At 35.7% G+C, this 18,789-nt stretch overlaps 5 protein-coding genes across 7 annotated transcripts; 3 read left to right on the top strand and 2 right to left on the bottom strand.

Annotated features, from left to right (window-relative positions):
• The first annotated feature begins 298 nt into the window (after positions 1-298).
• Positions 299-4,648, top strand: LOC123213964 (probable 6-phosphogluconolactonase 1). 3 transcript variants are annotated; one of them, XM_044633618.1, is made up of 4 exons: positions 299-437; positions 1,319-1,511; positions 1,594-1,729; positions 3,768-4,648. In XM_044633618.1, exons 2-4 carry the CDS (start codon positions 1,339-1,341, stop codon positions 4,257-4,259), a joined length of 801 nt encoding a protein of 266 aa, XP_044489553.1. In that variant the 5' UTR covers positions 299-437; positions 1,319-1,338; the 3' UTR covers positions 4,260-4,648. The 3 variants fall into 3 exon arrangements, with proteins under 3 accessions (XP_044489553.1, XP_044489551.1, XP_044489552.1); XM_044633616.1 differs by lacking the exon at positions 299-437 and adding an exon at positions 493-616; XM_044633617.1 differs by lacking the exon at positions 299-437 and adding an exon at positions 510-669.
• Positions 4,649-6,351: 1,703 nt separating this feature from the next.
• On the bottom strand, positions 6,352-9,997 carry LOC123213960 (fructokinase-like 2, chloroplastic). The gene is made up of 5 exons (XM_044633613.1): positions 9,830-9,997; positions 9,393-9,715; positions 8,668-9,308; positions 7,656-8,127; positions 6,352-6,930 (listed from the first exon to the last, which is right to left on the bottom strand). The coding sequence occupies exons 1-5, from the start codon at positions 9,868-9,870 to the stop codon at positions 6,701-6,703; spliced, it is 1,707 nt and encodes a 568-aa protein (XP_044489548.1). The 5' UTR covers positions 9,871-9,997; the 3' UTR covers positions 6,352-6,700.
• A 79-nt stretch (positions 9,998-10,076) lies between these two features.
• Positions 10,077-12,713, top strand: LOC123213961 (folate synthesis bifunctional protein, mitochondrial-like). Its single transcript, XM_044633614.1, is given in 5 exon segments — positions 10,077-10,264; positions 10,448-10,549; positions 10,895-11,911; positions 11,914-12,066; positions 12,069-12,713. Coding segments are annotated over 4 exon segments (1,530 nt in total). The 5' UTR covers positions 10,077-10,264; positions 10,448-10,482; the 3' UTR covers positions 12,362-12,713.
• A 173-nt stretch (positions 12,714-12,886) lies between these two features.
• LOC123213963 (peptidyl-prolyl cis-trans isomerase E-like) lies at positions 12,887-15,334 on the bottom strand. Its single transcript, XM_044633615.1, has 2 exons — positions 14,953-15,334; positions 12,887-13,270 (listed from the first exon to the last, which is right to left on the bottom strand). The coding sequence occupies exons 1-2, from the start codon at positions 15,254-15,256 to the stop codon at positions 13,050-13,052; spliced, it is 525 nt and encodes a 174-aa protein (XP_044489550.1). The 5' UTR covers positions 15,257-15,334; the 3' UTR covers positions 12,887-13,049.
• Positions 15,335-15,925: 591 nt separating this feature from the next.
• Positions 15,926-17,816, top strand: LOC123213959 (PI-PLC X domain-containing protein At5g67130). Its single transcript, XM_044633612.1, has 8 exons — positions 15,926-16,021; positions 16,130-16,252; positions 16,333-16,452; positions 16,532-16,630; positions 16,707-17,010; positions 17,093-17,316; positions 17,393-17,479; positions 17,581-17,816. The coding sequence occupies exons 1-8, from the start codon at positions 15,929-15,931 to the stop codon at positions 17,593-17,595; spliced, it is 1,065 nt and encodes a 354-aa protein (XP_044489547.1). The 5' UTR covers positions 15,926-15,928; the 3' UTR covers positions 17,596-17,816.
• Positions 17,817-18,789: the final 973 nt, after the last annotated feature.

Genomic DNA, 18,789 nt, shown 5'->3' with positions numbered 1-18,789 from the left:
AAGTGAAAATTAGCTGGCTTTGAGGAGACATTAGATTTTCTCTTTCTCTTTTATAAAACAAATTTTATCATAAAATTTTATTTTTAAAAGAAAAGTACCATTTGTCAGCCTATTTCTTGGACAGGTGTTTGGTCATTCTCATCTTTTGTTTTCTTTTCCAAAAATGAACAATCAAAATTATCACTTATCCACACAATATTATTTTTATTATATAATCTTTATTTGCAATCTTTTCATTAATCCCACTGAATAATTTTTTTTTTTTTTGCGTTTTTTGTTGACAGATGTTATAGCAGAACTTATAGGTGGGAGAGATCTCCTCGTCATCTGTAAAAATAATAATTAAATAAAGATAATTTAAAATTTGTTATCTCTATCTAATATTTATCCATTGTGTGTTTTATCACGATCATTGGCTGCACGTGGAAGTACAGAAGGTGAATTATTTCTCAACTTGTTGTCAACAAGAAAAGAAAAGGAAGTTTTTATTATAAATAAACCAGTAAATGAATTAGAGAGAGAGAGAGAGAGAGAGCGTGAGTGTGTGTGTATTTATACAGCATATAAATGTTATTATTATATAATGGTTTCGTGTTGATGCCCATCTTTCACCTCCGTCAGTTTCTTACTTCTCTTTGCCACCTCTCTGTTTTCATTTTTTTAATCCTTGTAAGCATTTATCTTTCTGTGTTTCTTTGTTGTATTTAATTATTCTGCTATGTGTTGCAGTTACTGAAATTATAGATTGCATGTGGGTTCTTTGTTTTTTAATTTATTTTTATGTAATCTTTGTATGTTTTTTAGTTTCTGGTTGTAATGTGAGATTGTCTTATGATCTGGGTATATCTATTTTTGCCGTGAATTTTTTTTTTTAATTTGTATTTAATTTTTTGATGTGTTTTGACATGGGTCTTTGATTTTTCTTGACGATAATGATCATACGCGTTTGGTTTGGTTCCCTTGTTCAGGTCAATTGTGATTCCATACATACCATGATCCATTTCCTTTTGCAACAAAGTTGTTTACAATTTTGTTTCATTGATTCTAAGTGAGAATTTTAGTTTTTCCTTTTTTTCTTTTTCGATCATGGTGTTTGGATAGGTTGGATGACTTAGTTGGTGTTCATGATCTTTGAAGTTGGTGGTTGTTTCACTTTTATTCCGTTTTCTTTGAAGCAGTCGCAGTTTTTTACCTAGTTTATTTTCATGGTATTAATGCTGAATTAGTTTCAGTTAAAATCTTGTAGATGATAATATTGCATTTTTATATATATATATCTTCAATCTGAATTTGATATCTTGTTGCTTTTATGATATAGTTCTTAAGCTTGTTGAAAGCATGGCTCTCGCTGGCGTGCACAGAGATAGAGGGGAGTTGAGGATTCATGAGAGTTTAGAGGAGCTTAGTACTGACTTGGCAGATTATATTGCTGAATTATCAGAGGCTTCTGTTAAGGAGCGGGGTGTCTTTGCCATTGCTTTATCTGGTGGTTCACTCATCGCCTTAATGGGGTATCAGTGCCTCCCTTTTTCATATTTGATTCTTGGATTTTGATTTTGTATTTCTTGGTTTTAAAATTCTGTTGGGAAACAGGAAACTCTGTGAAGCTCCTTATAACAGGACAGTGGACTGGGCAAAATGGTATATATTCTGGGCGGATGAACGTGTGGTAGCGAAAAATCATGTTGATAGCAATTACAAGCTTGCAAAGGATGGTCTTTTATTGAAGGTTTGTTCCCCAATTTTGTATGTCTTCTATGTTTGCCTTCTCCTACTTTATCTCTATATTAATCCTGTGTTTGACTTTAAGAAAGATTCAAGAAAAGTAAAATCCTTAAATTAGCTCTCTCTCTCTCTCTCTCTAGCATTTAAAGCATTTGTTTCCTCTATTCATAAAAATAAGAAAAGAAAGCTGATCTCTTTTGTTGTGGTACTCCTACTCAAGCAAATGCATTCAGGTAATTAGAGTTGGGTTAGTATGACCTCGCCTTAAGGTTGGTCTTCATCCCATCTAGTTTCTACAGCTTAGCTCTGCATATGCATTTGGTGGTTCTCACCTTCTGCATTTTCACCTCTTTTTCATTACAGTAATCAGTTAAATACGCAGTTTGGATTGTGAAATATTTCCCATGATAGGTGTTTGCTTAAGTTCCATTTATCATGACATGCCATACCATGCAATGATTTGGAATCAAATTTTTGTGAACCAAGTATATTTGTTTATCAAGTGTTATCCATTTAAGTTTCTTGTATGTGAACTTGTACACATTTAATAATAGTGCAGTTTCACTGACCATTCCAGGATTGTGTTTTGGCTCATTTCTCTATGCTGCAGCTGTTACCTGATATGGGCATGCAAATATGATATATTTTGTAGCGACTCAGAAGTCTGTTAATCGTTTGGACCTTGTGAGATTTTTTGAATTTTAGTTATTATTAACCAGTTCAATACTATAAGCTGTTGCTGGATCTTTATTTTTTTCAACTCACAAACACTTGGCAAAGAATGGCGGATGTTTTAACTTTTGTTTTTGATAATGATAGTGCATACTTTTAATATAAGGTTTATGGTGATTAAACTTCTGTGCTGACTTTTTAGATCACATGTTTCTGATTAAATAGAAACTACAACAATTACAGCACGTTACTGCCTTTTTCTACGGCAATCATTTTATTGGAACTCCAAGAAACAACTTGATACCTCTTGAGTTGAACATTAATTCTTCGTCAGAGATTCAGATTGGCATAACTTAAAAGTTGAACTTCTCAAATATTAGAATTCAAATTGGAATTACTTTCCCATGTATATTTTGATAGAAATATGACAAAACTAAGTGAATTGCCAATTATCATTCAGGGAAGCTTGTCCAGGTGGTGAATGTTTGAAAATTCAATTTCATTACCCTTTACTAATTGAATTTTTATGTATTTCTCTGTGTACGCTCAAGCTTTTCTATATGTAACTTGAGAACTGGTCCTTCTACTGATTAGGTTTCATAATTGAAACATCGATCATACTTTGTCGAAGCATTTTGGCACAATGAATTCACATCTTTCATTGCCTAGGTTTCCAAGTGAAACTAATATAAAGAGGCACTGGGTTTAATTGTTTGAGTAAAAACTATAACTGAATGAATGAGTCATGCATTTCTGGACTTTAGATGAATTAAAGGTCCTCAGGATTCAGAGTTTACAGTGGAGTTTGTATTTTTGATCCCTTCGCTTTATACTTCAGCTGAGGTATAATTCTTTTAATACAGAGGAACTGAAGGTAGAATTTGGCACATGCACAATAGTTTTATCAAAATGAAGATGGAATTTGTATTCTTTTATTCCTTAAGCTGTATTTGTGGACTTGTTAGTCATTATTTATAGATAACACATCCTCAAACAAAACTCATATCTATTACTCAAGTATTACAGATTCTTTTGGGCAGACTTCTCTCTCCTATTCACTTTTTATGTGTGTGTGTGTGTGCATGTGGTGGAATAAGTATGCTAAATTTTAAAAAAGCTATGGGGATGTGGAATACTAGAGCATTCCTGCTTAAACTTAAACCTGGGTATTTAGCATGTCTCTCCTGATTTGGTTTTAATATTATTCTTGATATCTGTGTTATTAGTGTATTATTTGTAGTCCAGAAGTATTAATAAGATACTTGATTGTACTGTACTAAAGTACCAGCTGTTTATTGCGTCATTATATTTGAATAATTTTGCACCATTTCGTATGTGTTCCCATTTCCTGATGCATTTCATATTAGCAGGTGCCGATAGTTCCTAGTCATGTGCATTCGATTAATGATTCAGTGTCAGCAGAACAGGCTGCTGATGATTATGGGTTTGTCATTCGACAGTTAGTGAAAACACGGATGGTCAGTGTATCTGATACTTGTGACTGCCCAAAGTTTGATCTTATTCTTCTTGGAATGGGCTCTGATGGTCATGTTGCCTCCCTATTCCCTAACCACTCACTGCTTGATGAGAAAGATGAATGGGTAACTTTTATCACTGATTCCCCAAAGCCCCCTCCGGAGAGGATCACATTCACTTTACCTGTCATCAACTCAGCATCAAATGTAGCCATGGTTGTGACAGGTGAAAACAAAGCGGAGGCTGTACATTTGGCAGTTGATGATTTGGGACCTGACTGCCCGGTACTGCCTTCCCGAATGGTTCAGCCAACAAATGGGAACTTGGTTTGGTTTTTGGACAAGCCAGCTGCATCAAAACTCGAAAGTGTCAAATTTTGTGAGTAGGATCAAGGATTTCTTGCCAAAGTGGACATTTGTTTGTGTAGTGGTCTTAGTAGAGGCATTTGAAACAATTTATCCTTTTCTTTTTCCATTAGTTTCTGCTCCTTTTATTTTGCTCTGGTTTGAATTTTCCACTTTGGCTTTTCTCCTCTCATTTATGGTGAAGTTGGGTAGTGTGATGATCCTTTTTGTAACAAGAGGTAAATAAATTTGGGGCCTGTTTAAATGCCTCTTTTTTTCCTGGTTCTGATTTGTTTGGAGGAGTGACTGAAGATCAGATATAGCAGTCATGGGAAAGCCAGACGTTTAGAATGCAGTAAGAGCAGTCCTCTATGCTCCTGGTATATAGTGGATATCTATTTCTTCATGAAATGAAGCAGTCTCTATCTTTTTTTTTTTTTTTTTTTTTAAATTTTTTATAGTTTGTCAATTTTGTCAAGAATGCTACTCTTCAATGTTATCATATGAAAAATCTTAATGTTGTTTATCAGCTTTTACCTTCAGATGATATTGAGGCTTGCATTTTATAATGAGAAAACTAAGTTCTGATATAAACACTTAAATGATACGAACATTAGGAGAATCACACATCAAAAGCTAGCTATTGAGATGGGAGAGCCCAAGGCCATATAAACCCTACACTAGTTGTTCATACTTTCCAATGTGAGATCTAAGTCTCATACCTTGCATTTGGGATCGTAATATACCACCACGCTCCGCAGCTCCGACGCCTATGCGGGCTGGCTGTGCGCTAGCTCCCTCCTAGCCTTGGGCGAACACTGCAATGCTGGCGTCACCACCCGCGCCGCACGATTGCAACTGGGAGACATGGTGATGACTCTGATACCAAATAGTACGAACCTTAGGAGAACTACACCTCAAAAGCTAGTTATTGAAATGGGAGAGCCTAAGGCCATATAAACCCAACACTAGTTGCCCATATTTTTCAATATGGGATCCAAGTCCCATACCTTGCATTTGGGATCGTAACATAAACCATTTCTATTCTACTGCATCAACACCTATATCTACATTTGGGTTTCAGTAAAAATATAATTTGCTATGTTCTTCCTTTCCTTTGACATATGGCATTATGCTGCATGGGTTTAACTTGTGGGACTCTTGATATACAACATAATATCAAATTAGATAGAAAAGATCTAGTGGAAGTCTATTAATATAAGTCTATATTTGGGTTAAGCATCATTATAAAGATGGGGTCTTTTACAGAAAGACTCCATTTTCAATGGGAATGCCCTACATCAGAGACCTGTTTTAATGGCTGATGCTATATGACACAAACAATGATGTAAGTTCAATTAGTTTGATAATGATTGAAATTATGGATAATGATTAGCACTGTAATAAGAGGATGACATCAGCCTAATTCTAGCTATCTCTATCTATGCGTTAACTTCTTCAACCTACATTATTATCACCCCCATCCCCATGTCATCTCTTTCAAGAGAGTGACTCTATTCATTCATAGTGGCTTACATAAACAATCTACAAGTACAAGTATTAGAATATTTCTAGAACCAACTTTGACAGCCATTCCTAAACAGTTAACTACATCTTTAACACTTCATGATTTTACCATCCTTTCTAGAAACAAGTCTTTTTCAATAGTCGATAGCGTATTCTCTATTATTTAGAAACTACTTACAAAGCAAAACTTAGAAATTTATAAAATATTAAATGATTTTAATCCAGCAATGTCATATATACAATAATTTCTTTCAATATTTCATGGAAATTTATCTCTATATGCAGTTATAATATTAAATATCTCGATAAAAAGAAAATTCTAAGAACCTCAAGTATTAATTTGTTACTAGGATTGAAATTCCAGGAAACACATTAATCTATATCAACAATACGAAACATGCAAATATATATATAAGTATAAATTACAAACTTTACATAATATCTTACTTGACATAGAATTTTGGTTAAATACTTTCATTTATGCCTAATAAAGGAATAAGTACTTGAGATTTATAACTAAAATTACACTGAAAATTGATAATAGTATTAGAAAAAGTAGCAGATGAGAATAAAATTATTGTCTACAAAGAGCTATGAAGAACAACACTAACAACTCAACATAAGAATTTTATTCACTACTGCATGTTAAAGATCCTCTGACTGATATTTTGGTTACAAGTATTCATCACCTTTCTCTCACTGCCTCAAAAGAGGAGTGTTATTAAGTCACAGTGCCAGAAATGGAGACACAGAATACTTGTCAAGGGAACCTGTCAATGATTAATTTTCTATGTCTAGTTGTACAACAAAAATTGGGTTTACACAATTGAAGTTACCTTCAGAAACCCGGAACCCGTGGTGTGGTAGAGAAGACTCTGATTTCTTCACATTACAATGAAGCGTACATGGAAAGGCATATAACAAAATTGAACATATGAACAGTGCTAACAACAGGATCAACTGACAGACTGGTTCAGCGTGCAGTATTCTCTTTCTGATATTGATCTTATGCCATTTGGATCAGGTTCCATTTCTTCTTCCATATCTTCATTAGGAGGGAAGCCATGAGTCCTTGCTAGTTTCCATTGATCTATCACCCCACAGTTAATAGCAAACTTGATTATGTGTTCCAAGTATCCATTATCAGTAATGAGATCTGGCTCGACAATCAACATTCTCATGAGACCTGAAAATGTATTTAAAAAAAAAACAGATTTTTGCAAAACAGAATGAAAAATATATGACATATCAGTGCTGACCAATAAATTCATAATCTATTACATAATGTACCATCAAGAACTGAAATTGGAATATCTAAATAAAAAGCCAAGATTGTAAGGTATCTTTCTCATCATCTTTCTTTCTTTCTTCCTTTTTTCATTCACTTAAAGTTGAACAGGTATAAAATTTACAGATTTATATAATGACACTATGATTTTAACAATGCAGATACTAAAATGCAAGCATGCAACACCAATATTTTCATAGCTTTCCACTAAGAACAAAGAAGAACGGTGTCTGTAAATTTCACCAATGAAAGCTCTTGATAAAAATTAAAAAATGCACTAAACCAAGCTAGAATTTAATTTTATCAATGAAGCACTTTGCATATTTAAAGAGTAAGCTAGTGCATACAGACCCTCAGGCTTGTCTCTGAATTTCCATAGAAGTCACAACACTATAAACCAATTTTTATATCATTTAGTGCCACTTTTAGGCTAGTCCATACAGAACACATAATCCTTTTTATAGGACACCATATAATATTCATCAATTGGGTTTAGGTATATGCAACACAAATGTAGAGTTCAACAGACGCTGCACAAAATTGATGGAGAAAAATATTACAGGACTTTCACTGACTTGGTGACACTGCATATCAATGAATATTAAATATTAACAAGATCGAACCTGCAACGATGCCATCTCCAGCTGCTGACATATCAGAAGTGAAAGGGGTAAGAGGCGGATCTTCCATGCCATGAACTGCACCATTGTGCTCCTTTGTGTAATAGTGTATTTTAGAAGTCCCATTTGTAACAAACAAAACCTGCAGATTTTTATGCCAAAGTGGAGCAATCACTTCTGGTTCATAGTGAACAAACTTAGATCTTGCATTGTTTTTGGTGTCAAATTCTTCAGTGGGCTTGATACCACATAGAAATTCAAGTTCTTGCTTAGTAACCTCAATAATATTTGCAAGATTCCAAGCTTGTTGTATGAACATTTTGGTTTCATCAAAAGACTGCCACAATGGCAAGGGAAGGTTCACATCATAAAAAATAACCCCCCCTAGTTTCTTTGAAATCTTGACAGCTTGCAGTGTAGTTAATCTCATGTTTTTATCAAGCAGAGAATGTGTGCTGAAGTAAAACATCTTTGCCTGCATGAAAAGTCATTAAATAATCAATTTCTAGGAGTAATATACCTCTTCAAAAGGCTTAATAATCAAGAAAGATATGCAAACAGTGTGCAACATAGAAAGTTGGACTATGAAAAAATAGGCCATTCATTTAAATTTTTATTTTCTCTGGAATCAAATATACACAAGGTAATTGATTATGAATATTTTAGTCCCATTTTGGCTTATAAGCAGCAAATGAAGAGCTGCAAAACTAAATGCATTCAGCCTAAAGCCTGGACATCTCATAACAGAAAATAAAGATGAAGGGATGGTACAAAAAACAATCCTCAACTACAAAAAATTATTAGATTAACAGGAATGTCAGAATCCATCAGACAAATTCCAAAGAGAGAGACATTAAGGAAAAATTCAGTTGGTAAGATAAATTGCCGTCATACTTTGAAAAATTCTTATCCATAACTTTGATAAAGATAAAGTAACAAGCCATTCATCAATTACTCTAATCTTTTTCCCTACCTACATTACTATAAAATATTAGCCATTAAAATAAAAATCTACCTCCTTCAACACATCAATATTGATCTCAGACTTAGACATAGAATCCTCTGCACATGGTTTGGCAAGAGTCAATCTAAAACGACCTCTCTTACTAATCTTCATCTGTGACACTGCTGTCATCCTTCTCTTGTCAATGCGAACAGACCGTGTTTGAACATCACTCATATTCAAGTAATATAGCATGGCCTGACCATAGTCATCATCCCCAAGTTTCCCCATGAAGGCAACCTTACCACCCAAACTTGCTAGAGCTATTGCTACACTCCCAGCACATCCCCCAGGAGCCCTAATAAATTTCTCTGGAGCCCATCGTGCATCCTTCATTCTTTCATGGATTTCATAATCTATTAGTCTGTTAGCTGGCCTTCCTGAAGGCACAAAACCATGTTGTGCAGCTCCAAAGCAACAAACAAGTGGAGGCCAACCATATGTAAAGCTAATGTCTTCTCCATCATCCTCTTCCAATTCTATGTCTCCCTCACTCTCACCCTCTGCGTTTGTGGCAAAAATAGAATCCTCAACATCACTAACTTCAGAATCACCACCTTGGTCCATTGTAACATCACCAATCTTTTTTTTAGTTTTTCTCCTCCTCACTTTTTTGGTTTTTCCTTCCTCCACAACAGTAGAAGCTGATGCAGCTACACATAAATATAGCGAGGGTTTAGCAATTATAACTAAGATGCATGAAATCCGAAACACTCATGAAATAATATGAGGAGTACCTTTTGTTCGTGTTCTCTGTAAGGTTTTCTTAGTATCTTCATTTGATGCAGAAATAACTCTTTCCTCATCTGAAGCATCATTATCTATCTCCAATCCAGAATTCTCCCCTGTAACATCAGTTTCTGGTTTCTTTCTAGTTCTTTTGGTGGTTGCTCGTTTAGATTTCCGGGATGTCTTCTGTTTTGCAACTACATTGTTGTCACTCATTTCCTCCACAATTTTGTTCCCTGAAGTAGCCGCAAGGCACCATTTATTATTTAATCTAAAATCCTGAAGTTGTATTAAGTTAAACGATGATCGATACTCCCAATTTAAATTCCACCTACATGTTGGACCAAACAAAACCCACTTAAACATACAGCGAAATGAAAATTGAAAGGCAAAAATTTGGAAGTGGAGTAGCAGTTAAATGAAATGTGAAAGAGCAAAAGCTTACCTGAGCGTAGAAAGAAAATGAGTGAAAGAGAGTGAAGCCATGGAAGCCCTTTGGCCACTTTCAAAACCTCCGGGGTTTTAGCTGGAACTACGTGCAACCGCGCAAGTGTAAGAGGATGAGGCTGCACGTATTTCGGATTGGAGCCGGTTTGTCATAACTTGGATGACCCTTATAAAAAGGATTCAGAAAACGGGTATAACCCGACATTAGCTAATACCCAGTTATCCACCCTTCGGTTATGACTATTTTTTGGATCCGGTTCGCGGTAAAATACCCACTCCCTAGAAAACGGGTTCAGACTTCAGAGGCTCCATTTCAAGACCGCCGCCCTTTCAATTCTGAACGACGACGTTTCCGTTAGGTTCACAGATTATAAACACAGCCTTGGTTTCATTACTACTTCCCTTCTTCTGTTCTGGGTTTGATTTTTAAAAGGTACAAGCTTTGAATTAAATCTCTTTCATTTTGAGTAGTATGGTTTGCTTCTCTTTCTTTGGTTTTAGCATCTTTAAACTTCGCCCAAAATTATTTTATATATTTCAAGTCTTTACCAGTTATCATTCTACAAGTTTCATTAAGGATATTATTCATGTGACTAATGCCGTTAATCCTTTTCAGGACAATAATCATTTTCTTTGTGCTCTCCGCGGCCGATGAACTTTCTCAATGTACTTTTGCCTGCCAAACGTGTAGTTGGTGGTGTTAACAAGCGCTGTAGAGGTAGAATGGGTTCAAATTATTATTTTTTGTATTGTGCTCAAATGCAAATATCAGTATACAAACTCTAAGTTTTTTGTGTATAATTTATGCATTGTGGTATCTGGGTTAGGGAAGTCTAACAAGTTTTTTATAACTTGAAGTTAAAATTTTTTTATTGGTTTCACCCTGATTTATGGTCACAAATGGATGAAAAATTGATTGCTTGTTGAAATGGAGATGTTCTATCCCTGAATGCAGATGGTCTATTGTGAAGGAAAGACAATAATATTTGGATCTGTTATGATTTTGTCTTTAGCAGAAGTTGGTCAATTTAGTTCTCTGATAACCGTCTGATCTTCATTGCAGCAAGATGTTCTTCCTTTTTCCATTCATCAACAGAATCCTCAGTGGAAGTTCATTCTCAGGAGCAGGAAGTAGTCATTGCTCTGGGAAGCAATGTCGGTAACAGAGTTTATAATTTTGATGAAGCGTTGCTGTTGATGAAGAAATCTGGAATAAATATCACAAGGCATAGTTGCTTGTATGAAACTGAACCGGCCTATGTAACTAATCAACCTTGCTTTCTCAACTCTGCAGTTAGAGGTGTTACAAAACTTGGGCCACATGAACTCTTGAGGACACTAAAGAAAATTGAGAAGGACATGGGTCGCACTGGTGGTATAAGGTATGGTCCAAGGCCAATTGATTTGGATATATTGTTCTATGGAAGATTCAGTATTCATTCTGAGGTACTTATGGTCCCTCATGAGAGAATTTGGGAGAGACCATTTGTGCTAGCCCCATTGTTAGATTTAATGGGATCAGCTGTTGAAAGTGATACAGTTGCTTGCTGGCATTCATTTTCACGACAGCCCAGTGGCCTTTTTGACATGTGGGAGAAATTGGGTGGTGATTCCCTGATCGGAAAGGAAGGAATAAAAAGAGTTTTACCCTTAGGAGATCGCTTATGGGACTGGTCTCAGAAGACCTCTGTCATGGGTATCCTTAATTTGACCCCAGATAGTTTTAGTGATGGAGGAAAGTTCCAATCAGTGGATGCTGCAGTTTCTCAGGTTCACTTGATGATATCAGAAGGAGCAGATATGATTGATATTGGTGCACAATCCACACGGCCTAATGCCATTCGAATTTCTGCTGAAGAAGAATTAGAGAGATTGATCCCTGTTTTAGAAGCTATTAAAAAAATGCCTGAGACGGACGGGAAGCTCATCTCTGTTGATACTTTTTATTCAAAAGTTGCTTCAGAGGCAGTTAGCAACGGGGCTCATATTGTTAATGATGTCTCTGCTGGGCAGTTTGACCCTGACATGTATGGGGTTGTTGCTGGTCTTAAGGTTCCATATGTTGCAATGCATATGAGAGGTGACCATCCACAATGCAGAACGAGGAGAACTTGAAGTATGATGACGTTTGTAAGCAGGTTGCTTCTGAGTTGTACTTGAGAGTTAGGGATGCTGAATTATCAGGTATCCCAGCTTGGAGAATTATTATTGACCCTGGAATTGGATTTTCAAAGAAAACGAACATAATTTGGACATTCTTCTTGGGTTATCAGCCATACGAAAAGAGATTGCAAGTAAGAGTTTGGCTGTGTCTCATTCTCCTGTGTTGATTGGACCTTCCAGAAAGAGATTTTTAGGTGAAATTTGCAATCGTCCTGCTGCTGTTGAGAGAGATCCTGCAACTGTTGCTTCCATTTCTACTGGGGTTTTAGGAGGTGCAAACATTGTAAGGGTACATAATGTGAGAGACAATTTAGATGCCGTGAAGCTCTGTGATTCAATGTTAACACGCAGGAGATCTCGTGGTTGATTAAGATTGGATGATTTTTCGATTGTTCTTCGTTCTATTTCCGACCAGTTTGAGTCATTGATTCAAGACAAAAGGCTATGACGATGATAAGGCCATAAGTGGGACCATGAGATCCTCATTAAATATCAGCTAAACACAGTCGTGTGTACTCAAAACAGCACATAAAGTTTCAGCATTAATTTTTGTTTTTTTTTTAACTCTTTTATCACCAAGCTCTCATCAACTTTTTCTGTAACATTTTTACTTTAAAGCAATATGCAACTTTGTAATTCACCGCAAATTCATATGTACTTCGTAATTGGAATTTTGGAACAACCGAATTCAGTGAAGATACTTTAGTTGATTTGAGGAATTATAGATTCTGCATCAGTTGCCATTTCATCAAACTTTAATTGAGTACAAGACCCAGTGAACTGTAATAGTTTAACTTGATATAATACAAACATTAGCACAGATTGCATATTTACCATATTGAAAAGGAATGGATTAAAACTGAAATCCTAGAAAATGTTCCAGCAGCCCGTCTAAACAAATGAAGAATTTCTTTCACTCGCACGGTTATACACAATAGTTCCGACAAATTACAGATATCACGCAACAGTTCTGACAATCACAGATATTTGTTAAAAGAAGAAGAAAACAAGAACTGGTAGAATGTAAAAAGTTCATTCGGGGCTCACTTTGACATCTAAGAACTACTATTTTGCTTCAAAACTTCTGCTTCAGCCCTTGCCATAGGATCATCCTTCATCTCAGAATCCTCATCTTTTTCCCCTTCTCTCTCCTGGGCCATTTTCTTTCTATGCAACTCCTCAGCAGCCTGCATTGCAGCACGATTCTCTGCCTGAATTCGCTGCATTTCCTCTTCTTGTTGTTGCCTTTCAAACCACGTATCCGCATCCGCCCAAACTGAATATATAAAACACATAATGGTATCATCAGAGATAAATTGGCCATTGGGAAATAACATTTGACACATGATCCAATACTAGTAATCAGGCCAACATTGAGAAACCTGGATCTACCATGCCATATATGACAACAAGCATCTGGCTTATAAAATCCCAAGGGAAAGCCAACATATTGACATTTAATTGATCAATATTGTGTTTTTTGTTACAGCATAGAGATTCTTTCGCAAAAAAATAACATATAAATGGAGGTAATTATGAATGCATGAATTGTCATTGGCATCTAAAGATGTCAACTGCACCAAACATTGCAAAAATAATTAAAGCAGCAAAAGAAGCATTTTATGTTTCTCAGTAAGCAAGGCATGGAAAGAAAATGGAAATTCCAAAGCATTGAAAGTAAAACTAACAATCCACATTACTTTCGAAGCAACATCCAGCAAAAAAATCATAAATGGTCAATAGAGTTGACAAGGGGAAAAACATGAAAATGGATAGCTAAGAGAACCCCACGGGTCCTTTCCTTCTTTACAAGAGATCCTCTCTGGTTGAAAAATATTTAACTATGCACAGAAGTAACACTACCAGACATTATGAGCAATCAGGGAACTGGAAAGAAATTTCTAGCATTTCTCAAAGATAAATAGTGAACCAATGAACCATGCTTACGGCCTGGTACTATGGGTACCTCATCCAGATCCAATGTGACTACTCATGTACACAACAACACACTATGAAAGCAAATATCCCTGACTAAGGCAATTCATTGGTACCTCACAATTTTGTGTGTCCAAAATTATATCTATTTCATAGAGAAACTATAGAATCAAATCTCCTTCAAATTAACTAGTTTTTTCTTATATTGTTAAGACTCCTATATCAATTTATGAAGAAAATTCAATAGTGGATAGTTAGGTTGGTTTCAATCTGGGTCAAGTCTAAATAAGATCCAGCCCGAGACAAACTCAAATTCAAAAGAAACAGTTGGATTCGACGAGCTAAGGTTTGCACTCGTCTCGAGAAAAAATTAAGTTTGGATTACCTCCTAGCCAACTTGAACTCAAATATTTGGACTGGCTCAAACTCAACTTGTTTATAAAAACAAGTCCAATCGTCGGGTAGCACTTGGCTCATTCAATCCGAGACCCATTTTGAACTCGAGCAGCTTGAATTGAATCTAACCCTATGGGTAGATACAATTTTTAGCTCATCCAAAGAACTATTGGAATGATCTGTTACTCAATGTCCCTTTTCTTTTATTCCCTTAACTAAATTTGACTTCTCCTTGGTTAGCAGTGTCATAAAAGCACACAAGCACCAGGACAACTTTATTCAATACAATCCCCAGCACATATTTGACTTCTTCTCGTCACAACAAAATGACCCTTTTATGATATTGATTCAGTGATCCTCCTTAGATAATTATGGGACTTTGGTTCAAACGTGACACCAAGGAAGGAGTGACGTCCTTGGTGCACATCATTCTCTAAGAAGGAATTTTGCTCTCACTAATCAGAATGAATCAATATTTGCTTCTAGACAACGCACATCTTAAACCCTAAACCCCAAAATAAATTAAGAGCAACTCAACTTCCAGAAACAAATATCCGAAACAGAAATACCAAATTAATTTAAAAAAATAAACATATAAACAAATAGAAAGAGAAAAGAAGAACTTACTGGGCTGAGCGGCCCAACCCTGCTCGCCCCCCTTAATGCGTTCAGGTAGAGCGTAGTTAACAGTAAGAACACGGCCGTAGAGTTCAGCGCCATCCATGTTGTCCATGGCGGCTGATGCATCTTCTTTCTCGAGAAAAGTTACGAACCCAAAAGAGCGATGTTTCTGGGTGGCCTGATCTAGGGGAGTCTTGACATCTTTAATGTCACCAAACGGGATGAACGCAGCGTGTAGTATAGCCTCGTTTACCTCCTCAGCTAAACCTCCCACGTACAGCGTGTTCTTCTGTACTGGAAGATTCGCCATTTTACCACCTCTTCTTCTGTTATGTTCCCTTGTTCTCTTTTCATTTTATGGCCGATCTCAGAGTAGAGGGGGAAAACAGAGCCCCGGTCCAAGCCCGGCTAGTATCTTAGGGCCCGGACCGGGACTGGCTTGTAGGTCTAATAATCCGTTTCCCCCGTTTTAATTTTGTATAATTTAGCCCCTCATAATATATTTTTCATACTTGCCCCTGAAAAATTCATTGAACCTTTTTAGAGTAATTTTTTTGCACTTATCCCAGTGGTTCAAACTTAACCAATAACTCGATTTAATTAAATTTAAAATAAACAGTATTTAAATAATAGTTTTGAAATTTTAACAAGTTTGAACTTTAATAGTTGGATGAGACGGACTTATTATGCCTTCAACGTTGAGAGAATTTTTGCGAAATTTCACTTAAATTAAAAAGGAAATTACACTTATACCCTTAAAGAATGTTGATAATTTTAAGATTTTTGTGCATAATCTTATCCTGAGTGATAAATAAGGAAACTCTGGGGTTAGATTCCAATTAAGGGACAATTAGATTCAATGACTATATCCCATAAAATAATTCACATTTATTACATTATTTGTCATTAATTTCAGTTCGATGGTATATATCAACACAATTCCTTCACTTCACAAGCATTCTGCAACGCCTCCCAGAACCCAATGGCCTATCTGAAAACTTTGCTTTTAGTATTAACTTCATTAATTTTCAGTGTTAATACTGCATCAGCAGATTGCTCTAATGGACAATGCAGGGTATGATGATTTTTTCAAAATAGATAACTCTATTCTTTGCCTTCTGCTTTTTCTCTTATGATTTTCGAGATTGACTGTGATAGTCTGATAGGCTGTTTCTGATTGCAGCTTCGAGATAAATGCTCTTCTGATTCAGACTGCCAGGCGGGACTCTTTTGTTCATCATGTGCTTTAGAGTATGAAGATTCAAGATGCGTTAGATCAACAGCCACAGATCCATTTAAGCTGGTGGTCAGTATAATATAGAGATGGCCTTACTGAACAGTTTAATAGTTTGTGTTGATGGTCTGAATTTTCCATTTTTGTTGCAGAATAACACTATGCCATTCAACAAATATGCATTCTTGACAACCCACAATTCTTTTGCCCGCACTGGAAAGCCGAGACTTGCATTTCCGAACCAAGAAGATAGCATAATCCAACAACTTAATGTAACTCTTTTCTGTAGATTATTTCATTTACGAATTATCTATTCTCCACTGAGTTGACATTAAAATTTTTCTTGTGCAGAATGGCGTTCGAGCCTTGATGTTGGACACATATGACTTTAAAGGGGACATATGGCTGTGTCACTCTTTCAATGGAAAATGCTTTGAATTTAATGCATTTGTAAGTGATGCCCTTTATTTCAAATCAAGGTTATATTGATTTCAGTTGTGTTAATTATACTGTGTTTGTTTGACAGCAACCTGCTAGAGACGCTTTTAATGAGATAGAAGCCTTCTTGTCTGCAAATCCATCTCAGATTGTGACACTGATTTTAGAAGACTATGTCGAAACCCCAAATGGATTAACCAAAGTTTTTAATGAATCGGGTTTGATGAAATACTGGTTTCCAGTTTCGAAGATGCCTCAAAATGGCCAAGATTGGCCATTAGTAAAAGACATGGTTGCCAGTAATCAAAGACTTCTTGTTTTCACTTCAAAGAAGTCTAAGCAAGACACCGAAGGCATAGCTTATCAGTGGAACTACATGGTTGAAAATCAGTGTATGCATGAATATATCTGTGTCAATTTCATTAGCTTTAATGGTAAAAGCAATCAAGTTAATTCATTTAATCACAATTGCAGATGGGAATGATGGAACCGAACCCGGGGTTTGTAGCAACCGTGGAGAGTCAGCGAAGCTCGATGACAAAACCAAGTCTCTGGTGTTAGTAAACCACTTCGGATCAGCTCCATTTAAGCAGCTAAGTTGCGTAGAAAATTCAGAGGACTTGATTGATATGCTTAACACATGCTATGGGCAGGCTGGAAATCGGTGGGCGAACTTTGTTGCTGTGAACTATTACAAAGTATGTAACAGTTTTCTTCTCAGTGATGTCATTCAATCAGCAAATGTTAAAACTGATCAATGTTGATAATATGCAGAGGAGCAGTGGAGGAGGTCCATTCGAAGCTGTAGATAGACTGAATGGGAAGCTATTGTGTGGCCGTGACAATGTCCATTCATGTGTGGTAAGATGCATATACAAATTACTTTCTGCAAAATTCCATATATATATATATATATGGAGGATTGAATATTCATCTAGTTTTTTTTAATTTAATTCTTGCAGCCAGGATCATCCTGAGGACCATGAGGTGCTAAAGGAGATGGGTTGCTTCATGTAGTTGAAGCTATATTAGAAAGGGAGAATACAAGCAACTCTAAATGAACTGTTGATTGGAAGTTCAATTTACAGGAAATTAGGGCAAGCAACCATCATGAATACAAATTTATGTTATTCAAGAACCAATATTAATATTGATTCATAAAGATGCAACACATTCTCTATTTTTTAATGCGTATCCAAATCAATATAAGTCTTTAATTTCTATTTACATATCGTTCTATTGTATTATTATTGAATTTTATCCAAACTTTATCAAAAAAAGTTCGAACATCCATAATTCAATATATCTTATTTCGATCTCTTGAATATAAAATTTCGATTGATTATTGAATACTAGTTAAAAATAGTTTGATCTATTTCATTTTCTCCCATTAAACGTTAGTAAGTCAGAGTTTCATAAATATGATAGAAACTCTAAGTCAGATTTTCTTTTTAAAAATTCTAATTTTTCGTCAGTTTTTCTAACTCATGGAATCCTCGATATGTAATTTAACTGTTATTATAATATGCTGTAGATTTGGTAAGAAACAATCACTTCATATTATGATAGCAAAATCTATATTACATATTAATGAGAGTCAATTATAAAAATTACTGGGTGCTGTACTTAATCTAATTTATTCAGTTGTATTATTTGTTAATTGGCTGCAACAATAGTATAGATAGAACCAGAAAGTCAAGTCAAGCCAAGCTGTAAAATATTCCTAAATAGAGCATGAGATTACCTATTAATACCATATTTAAACTAAAGCAGCCATTGGGAAACAACACTCAAGTCAAGAGTGCAAGTGTCTACGATTTTCCCTCATTTTCTCTATATCCAAACGCCAAATTTTCCCACGTAAAATTCATGAAAATTTAGGATCTTCCAGAGAGGCTTGAGTTGGTTGGTGCGTTAGTCAAATTGGGAAGGGGGCGGAATTTAATTTTTGAGGCCTGATTGCTGACAAACAAGACATAGCTGATAAGACTAAATAAACGAAAACTTAAGATCTCCTCGGGTGTTTTTTATTTTTTATTTTTTGTGTTTTTGATAGAGAAAGATGGATAGAGGGGCAGGAGGACAGAGTTACAGGCAGAATGAAAAGAGACAGACAGTAAACAAATGCACGTGGGGAGTTACTGACATGGTGGTTTCTGGCTGCAGCAAAT

Source organism: Mangifera indica, chromosome 4, assembly GCF_011075055.1.
Source record: "Mangifera indica cultivar Alphonso chromosome 4, CATAS_Mindica_2.1, whole genome shotgun sequence".
NCBI classification, from domain to species: domain Eukaryota; kingdom Viridiplantae; phylum Streptophyta; class Magnoliopsida; order Sapindales; family Anacardiaceae; genus Mangifera; species Mangifera indica.
The sequence above is the reverse complement of the archived record's forward strand: the minus strand, read 5'-3'. Positions and strand labels throughout refer to the sequence as shown.